The 8,646-nt window shown below is 48.9% G+C and overlaps 1 protein-coding gene across 1 annotated transcript; it reads left to right on the forward strand.

The window, feature by feature from the left end:
* The first annotated feature begins 1,952 nt into the window (after positions 1 to 1,952).
* On the forward strand, positions 1,953 to 2,592 carry LOC113567170. The gene is made up of 3 exons (XM_026994342.1): positions 1,953 to 1,994; positions 2,179 to 2,285; positions 2,341 to 2,592. The coding sequence occupies exons 1-3, from the start codon at positions 1,953 to 1,955 to the stop codon at positions 2,495 to 2,497; spliced, it is 306 nt and encodes a 101-aa protein (XP_026850143.1). The 3' UTR covers positions 2,498 to 2,592.
* Positions 2,593 to 8,646: the final 6,054 nt, after the last annotated feature.

The raw sequence follows: 8,646 nt of genomic DNA on the forward strand, positions 1-8,646 counted from the left end.
CAGTACTTTTCATGGGAAAAAACAGGCAATACCTTGGTGAACATTCGAACATACCTTGTTTCACTGCAATTTCACAGCAGGCGGATTTTGAATTTGAATGAAAGGGCCTTGCAGCCCCCCATTTGGAACGAGTGGGGACAGTAGCCGTAGCCGTTACCATTAGCAAAATGTAAATATTGTAGAAACGATTCAAAATCATAAATTTCAAAGAAATCGATTCACTGCCTTAGAAATGTGATATACTCTTTTGATTACGAAAACAGCTGGACTAAAGGAAAATCATGACGCGCATCTTGCAGACGTATCTGTTCAATAGGTCGACACGATGAAGCTAAATAAAGCACGCTCAGCTGTTCAACGACTCGGGAATGGATCTAGAGGTAAGGAGCAGCGAAGAGGAGCTCGATTGTCGGCCCCCAGAAAATATTCTTCCCCCGCTTTTCGGACCAGTTAACCCTGAACCTTTGTAACTGAAGAATTTCTGGCATTCCTAAATATGATTACACATGTGCCGTGCCATGGACTATGACCCGATCACGCATTAAATTAACTTTGTAAGGAGGATTAGCAGATCCCCTGATCATTCTTTAACTTTTTCCAGATCGAAAGCAGAAGTCACAGCATCAAACGTTCGGTGGCAAATGACTCAAAGTGAGCCTCTTGTCCAGCTCTGGACACTTCGACATTGACATAGCCTATAGCATACCCGCACCCGCATAGACAGCGGGGATGGTGTGTTATCAGCGGCCCCAGTGGCGAGGAATAGTGACATGAACAAGGACTCTATATCAGCCTCCTGGCGCTTTGACGACCAAGAGGACTGCACGGCGGATCAAAAACTTATATTTATTAATTATTCAGCCAGGCTCCGATTATCACTATTACAAAGTTTACCGATTTACTTTTGAAATCACATAAATTGGGGCTACCTTTTTCACAACGAAAAATATTGACTCACCAAACGAGGTGAAAACCAATATACCCGACAAATTTAGGGTAGATCGTCGCTTGGCTGGTGCGTATACGAAAACCACACAAGAATAGCAACGAACAGCAATGGTGACAAGCGAAAACGAAAAATTTCACCGCTGTAGTTCTGAAGAATGGATGTTGTGTATACGTATGCACAGACAACGATCGACGCTAAATTGATTTGCGAGGCATGACTTTGTCTTAATTGATAGTTGGATCCTACTGACACCAAACGAATATAACCGACGAAAACGGGAAACCGGGCACCCCCCGGCCATGCATCCCTCGGCATATAACAGTGTCTCCTTGGATTGGGGTAATTTCACTGAGAGTTTTCTTCTCTCCGCCCGACTACCATTCGCCAGCATCCTGGCAGAGACATGACCGTGCCAGGACCTGTTTCCAGCCGGCCTCACGGGGATAGTGTAGTCGCACTTCCACCGGTGTGTACCGAAAACATAGCCCCGACCACATTTCATTGTATGATAAGATTCGGTTATGTTATCAAGAACCAGGGCTAGTGCACTTACATATTCATTACTGGGCCACAGAGCACACATTAATGATGATAAAAATGTATAATAATATACCATATAGGGGACTGTTCCCCTATACTCTCATTAATTACTGGAAGAAAGGGTGAGCCTATTTCTATTATCAGTAAAGTTAAAAGATCATTGATAAAGTAAAATAAGATTGGAAAAATATTCCCATAGCCCCTATCTGTGAGAATTCACCTGTAAATTATATTAAAAGCCGGGGCATTACCAGATCCTTACTGGCATCGGAGTCGCTTCAAGTTTCTTAAAGAGCTCAGAGCACATCCGCTTCCACCACCGTATCCACGAGGGACTCCATCGGGTAGACCAGAATGGTGGCCAAATTTTTCGAGTTAACCCACTTCTTTGGCATTTGTTGATCCATATTGTATTGTTTCATATTATTTACAAGCAAGCAATCCATGCCCCACAAAACCCCAGATGTCAAATTCGATGTCGTGTGAGAATACTGGAAAAATATCAGTATAGTCCGGAACGTGCGGAGTAAACACACAAAAAAATAAAATTTTAAAAATTCTAAATTTCGAGGAATATTTATTTCGTTTTTCTTCCATTAGATTTAAGCATAAAGTGATTATTTTTTTTATACAAAAAGCAAAAAGTGAAAAAAAAAAAATCAAAATTTGGACCATTTGAAACATTTCAGTTGATTTTGCCATCTCTACGTCGATCACAACGGAGCTCAGGTTCAGCGACTGCGCTGGTACACAGAGGTTTACGTTTGCTTTCGGTTTGCGGTACATCGAACACAGTGTAAGCATAAATGGTGTTGTGGTGGTAAAGTTTGTTTAAATTTTAACTTTTCTAGGCGGCTGATATCACCACATGCTACACGGCTCGACAATCGTCTGGGCAGGACACTACGTTTCCCGGGCAGTGACATGGATGCCACAAGACATGAAAAGATATCGGAAATTAAAAACTATTCGCAATCCAATAGTTGCACATTTTTGGTCGATGAATGAAGAAGCGAATGAAGTCATTGCATTATTTACTCTATATTTTGATACTAAGAATGATTATATTTTGATACTAAAAATGATTATATTTTGATACTAGAATACACAAAGATATCTATCTAATATCAACGAATGGGCCAAAAATATAAATTTAAATCATAGCATAGCAATCATAGCGCTATTCTGTAAAATCAAAATAAATTCACATAAGATCGACGCGGACTAGGTTAGGTTAGGTTAAAGCGGAAGCCGTGAGTGGGGGGGGGGGGGGGGGGGGGATAAGAGCCTCCCGCCCCCAAGCTCACTTGGACCTATAAACAGGTCCGTTGTGTTGCCGCATGGGCATGTGCCCCTTCGCGTTGCCCGAACCGTGAGAGCATACTACTGCAGGTTAAGGGCAGTCCCATCCGGTGGCTTGGATGTATTTGGACAAGGTCCCTGGTTTGATTACGGATAGGTCCGAAATGTCCGTGAGGAAAGCGGCCCCGAGAATACGAAGGCGACGATTTCCAAGGGCTGGGCAGTGGCAGAAGAAGTGGGGGACCGATTCCTCCTCCTCCTCGTCGCGACAACTCCTGCAGAAGTCGTTATGAGGGATTGACAGTCTAGAGGCGTGAGTGCCGATCTGCCAGTGTCCCGTAATGGCTCTAGTAACTGCAGAGCACTGTGCTCTGCTGCACGTAGCCAAGGGCATCGCTACTTGCTCCCTCTCCGATAGGAGAGGAATCGTAGTACCCTGCCTGGCTAGCTCGTCGGCGGCGTCATTCCCCTCGATGTCCCTGTGGCCGGGGACCCATATAAGGAAGAGATCTAACTGCTCTGCGATCTCGTGCAGAGACCTGCGGCAGTCATTTACAGTCGCTGAGTTCGACGATAATGAGCCTAGAGCTTTGATAGCTGCTTGGCTGTCCGAGAAGACGCACACTAAGTGCGTATCTAGGAGTAGTTTGGAGACGATCGAAATGGCCTCCTTGATGGCTTCAACCTCCGCTTGGAACACACTACAGTGATCCGGGAGCCTGAAGCAATGACTGATGTTCAGCTCGCTGCAGTAGACTCCGCCTCCCACGCTCAGTGTAGAAGTGGACCGCATTTGCAGGCCCTGGTTCGCCCATCTCCCAGTCCTCCCTAGATGGGATTGATACCTGGAAGGGCGTCGAGAGGTGATCACTGGGGATACAGTAATCTGTCCTCTCTGGTAATTGCGGGAGTCTCATCAGGATTCCCGAGTGCCCAACCGCGGATGCTTTCCACAGTCTGGCTTCTCTCATTCGGAGGGCGGAAAGTGTTGCCACCTTCTTTCCCATGAGATCAACCGGGAGGAGGTCCAGCACAGTATCCAGGGCTTCCCCTGGAGTAGTGCGTAGCCCGCCAGTTATGCATAGCTCTGCCATGCGTTGAACTCTGCTGAGTTTATTGAGGCCTGTCCTTTTGTCCAAGGCTGGTCACCATACCACCGCTCCATAGAGCATGATTGGTCGTATGATGGCGGTGTAGAGCCACCGAACTATATATGGGGTCATTCCCCATTTTAGTCCGATGGCTTTCCTGCAAGTATAGAGGGCCACTGTGGCCTTCTTTACTCTATCCTCTATGCTCAGTTTCCAATCGAGCTTTCTATCGAGGATTAGGCCAAGATACTTGGCGTTGTTGCTGAAGACTAGCGTTTCCCCACATAGTCTTGGGGGAATCAGTGCCGGAACTTTGTACTTCCTAGTGAAAAGCACCAGTTCCGTTTTAGACGGGTTGACGCCTAACCCGCATTTGTCTGCCCATTTCGACATTTTCGTGAGAGTACTTGTCATGCACTCACACAACGTCTGCGGAAATTTTTCGGAGAAAACTATGGCAACATCGTCCGCGTACGCCACCACGCGGCAGCCACCCCCCTCTATCTCCCGCAGCAGTGTGTTCACTGCCACGTTCCATAGGAGGGGCGAGAGGACTCCGCCCTGCGGTGTGCCTCTGCTGACAAATCTGGTACACGTTGACGTCCCCAGTGATGCCTCAACCGTCCTGCATTGTAGCATCTGATCGATCAAGCTCACCGTCCTGGAGTCAACGCCCAGATCCGTCAGTGCGCCCGAGATGGCGGTCGGAAGGATGTTGTTAAAGGCGCCTTCTATGTCGAGGAAGGCTACTAGGGTGTACTCCTTAAAATTAAGGGACGCTTCGATGATCGATGTGATCGAGTGTAGGGCCGTTTCGGTGGATCTTCCCTTCCGATAGGCATGCTGGGAGTCTGAGATCAGACTGGACGGAATGCACGCCGTTAGATGCAGCCCCAGGAGCCGCTCCATCGCCTTTAGAAGAAAAGACGATAGACTTATGGGTCTGAAATCTTTTGGGGCAGTGTGCGAGGGCTTGCCTGCCTTGGGTATGAATACGACTTTGGTCTGAAGCCAGGTGTCAGGAATGCACCCGTGGGAGAAGATTACCTCGTAAATTATTTTGAGCCAGTTAATGGCTTTGTGTCCCCACTGACAGTGATGTGCATTGGCATCACACCCCACAATTAGGCCGATGTCCTTGGCCGAGCAGTCTGCGATTAGAGCCCGGAGAGGCGCGTGTGGAGGGGGGTCTGGTTGTTCATGCCCCATGTATGCGGAGCAGATCCTCAGTGAGCGCTCCTGGCCTTCGGTGCGGTGTGGTCTTCATTGCTGAAATTTGGGAGCAAAAATAAGTGCAACTCTCTTTTTGCAAGAATGCAGGTACGAATTTTACCTGCGGTTTCAGCTACATATAGCTTGTAGTCAGAAGTCCTCAGACCGGAGACCCTGTTTCCGAGGATCCAGGGCTCCTGAATGAGGACTATGTCGGCTCCACCCTTGGCCAGGTGGAGCAGTAGAGCAGCGCATGCTGCCTTACAATGGTGGAGGTTTATCTGCAGGAGCGTCAACGACATTCCTGAGGCTCGCCTCCACCATTGTTACTTCTGGATCGCTGTCAGGGGACTCCGGCTCCTCCCCGACAACGATATGGCTGAGACCTCTGGCTAGGTCGCTCTCGTCGAACGCGTAGTCGTCCAGGATGTCGTCCGACATCATGGACGCCGCATCCGACGCCGGGTTATCTTCCTCGCACGAGGCCCCCTCTTTCAGGATCTCCGGCAGCTCCGGGTCTGGCTCGACCTCCGCTGCCTGCCCTTGCGATCGGACTTGTACGTGGATATGGTGACCTTCTTATAGCCATAATCCACTACACCGTCCGACTTTGCGAGGAGATCTATTGATTCCTCATTTAGGACGAGGATAATCTGGCGCCTCTGCCCTTGGATTTCCTCCACCTTTGCCACCTTCCAATCGGCTGTAGACCTGGATAGACCTCTTTTAGGGCCGCCACCGCCTTCATGTAAAGGGCCGCAGAGCGAGCGTCTTGGCAGGCGATGGCTTTCACCTTGCCTTGATGCCACCCTGCGTCCTCACACTTTGGCGGTGGTCCGCCGTTCTCCTCCAGTTCCAGCAGGAACCGGTCCTGGAGCTCGTTCTCCACCAGGTGCCACTTATCGCGGGGGACATGGCCGTCCTCGGCGCCCCTGTCCAGGACACCGATCAGGGTCTTGCCCCTCGCCACCTCAGCGAACGACCGGTTCGTGAGGTGGGTCTTCACTCGCTTGGCTTGCTGGGCTTGACCTGGCTGATTTGCGGGGTCCTCCGCTGAGCGTTGCCGCTTGTTGGGGGCTTTGGCTGCGCCCTTTCCGGCTTTGGCTGGCTGGAACAGAGGAAGGATTGAGCAGGCCCACAGCCTCTGCTCCTTTCCTTCGGCTGACGCCTTGAAATTCGGGTCTTCGTTGGACAGGATGAAGGCCGCTCGTCTCCTGGCCTGGTACGACGGCTTTCCTCCCCGTGGTGCAGAGACGCTGCCCGCCGGGGCTCCCAAGGGTTCTTCGGTCCCGGTGCGCTTACCAGCCGCGATTACGCTCTGCTTGGCAGCCACCCCGGTATCCGCTTCGCCCTTGGAGCCACCCGACTTGGAAGGACCCGATTGGCTTTTCGGGCCCCCCCTCGTTGCGGCTGCTGCCTGAAGACGGTGGACCGACTCAGTGCAGAGGGATTGGCTTGTCCCTCCGGTACTTTAAGAGGAGTACCGAGCTCCTTTGCGGCTTTGTTTGTTTTTATATGTTTATTATTATTTGGCATAGTTATTCCCACGAGTAGGCGGGAAGGGGATGGTCACCCGAGGCATAGCCCGCTTGCCCCGGGAAGCCTGATTTAAACTGGAGGTCGGCAGGTATCCAGAGTCCGCATATTAGCGACCGGGCACCCCCCCGGCCATGCATCCCTCGGTGTGTGAGACGCAGACAGCACCGGGTATTACTAACCGGAGCGGCTGCGCCTCAGTTCCGAGTTCACAGTTGTGCGAGCCGACCCGTCATCCGTTTGTCCCCCTGTAGCACCCGATGGCTGACGGCCATCGGACTAAGAAGAAAACGAGGGGGAACGTTGTGAGCCGCGGCAAAGGCCGCGGCTCTACTTTATACCCGGTACTCAGTCAGTATATACGTGAGCTTATGATCTACATACATGAATGTAAGTTATAAAATATATTTTATACGTAAACGCCGCTCGAATTAGCTCCCAATTTAATACATTAAATTGGTACCCAGGGAACACCACGGGGAGGCCATCACGATGCAATGGGGTCACTCTAGCCAAAATATAATCTTGGGGACCTACGAGTCGACTTGAGCTGCTTTTAAAAGCATTTTTAAGCTCCATATTCCCCAAAAATTTAAAAAAAGGATTCCAATCCTTTATAAAAAATAAAAAATATCTAAACTAACAAGAATACCTATATACATTGTAACGAACCTGCTTTTTGGGCCCGCTTGAGTTTGCTGGGCTTGCTCAGCGGTCGGCAGATTCGCAGCAACGTATTTTTATACCCGATACTCAAAATGAGTATTGGGGTATATTAGATTTGTGGTAAAAGTGGATGTGTGTAACGTCCAGAAGGAATCGTTTCCGACCCTATAAAGTATATATATTCTTGATCAGCATCAATAGCCGAGTCGATTGAGCCCTGTCTGTCTGTCCGTCCGTCCGTCTGTCCGTCTGTCCGTCTGTCCGTCCCCTTCAGCGCCTAATGCTCAAAGACTATAAGAGCTAGATCAACGATGTTTTGGATCCAGACTTCTGTGATATGTCACTGCTACCAAAATATTTCAAAACTTTGCCCCGCCCACTTCCGCCCCCTCAAAGGGCGAAAATCTGTGGCATCCACAATTTTAAAGATACGAGAAAACCAAAAACGCAGAATCGTAGAGAATGACCATATCTTTTATGCTGCAGAATCTGAATTGGATCGTATTATTATTATAGCCAGCGTCAAGAAAACAATTTCATTTTTTCTCGCCCTGTCTCTCTCTAACACACACGTAGCATAGGCGGCTTTGCTTAGAGTAAAACATTAGCGCCTAGATCTCAGAGACTATAAAAGCTAGAGCAACCAAATTTGGTATCCACACTCCTAATATATCGGACCGAGACGAGTTTGTTTCAAAATTTCGCCACACCCCCTTCCGCCCCCGCAAAGGATGCAAATCTGGGGATATTCACAAATCTCAGAGAATATTAAGGCTAGAGTAACCAAATTTAGTGTCCGTACTCCTGTTAGATCTCACTATAAAACGTATATCTCAAAATTTCGCCCCACCCCCTTCCGCCCACACAAAGGACGAAAATCTGTTGCATCCACAATATTGCAGATTTGAGAAAACTAAAAACGCAGAATCATAGATAATGACCATATCTATCAGATTGGTGAATCTGGATCAGATCAGATCATTTTTATAGCCAAAAGGAACAAATCAATTTGCATTGGCTACGCAGCGCCCGACGTCACGCTCAGACTGATTTTCTGTCTCTCTCGCACGCACTCTTTGTCGTGTCGTTAAATATTAGCGGCGTCTGCCGGAGGAGAGCCATACTGACTTAGTATCGGGTATAACCGTAGAGTTGCGGTGTCCGCAGCAACTCACAACGTTCCCCCTCGTTATTGTTGCCCCCAACGACAAATGATAAGACTTTCCTTTTCTTTGTATTTGAATTTCGCTTTATTCGCAATTCTATTAGGACTTAGGGCTAGGTGTTACAGTTTCTCTTAACTACCGATCTCCACCACGCGGGGGCTCTCGTCGGGTGTGGCAGCGTCGA

The sequence above is a fragment of the Drosophila persimilis genome, unplaced genomic scaffold (assembly GCF_003286085.1).
Source record: "Drosophila persimilis strain 14011-0111.01,24,50 unplaced genomic scaffold, DperRS2 tig00002113-arrow-arrow-pilon, whole genome shotgun sequence".
In the NCBI taxonomy this organism is placed as follows: domain Eukaryota; kingdom Metazoa; phylum Arthropoda; class Insecta; order Diptera; family Drosophilidae; genus Drosophila; species Drosophila persimilis.

Coding starts and splice junctions, on each gene's coding strand:
- LOC113567170 (XM_026994342.1), top strand. CDS start 1,953: ATGTCAAATTCGATGTCGTGTGAGAATACTGGAAAAATATCA. Junction 1,995..2,178: donor AGAATACTGGAAAAATATCA/GTATAGTCCGGA, acceptor GAAACATTTCAG/TTGATTTTGCCATCTCTACG. Junction 2,286..2,340: donor TGCGGTACATCGAACACAGT/GTAAGCATAAAT, acceptor TAACTTTTCTAG/GCGGCTGATATCACCACATG.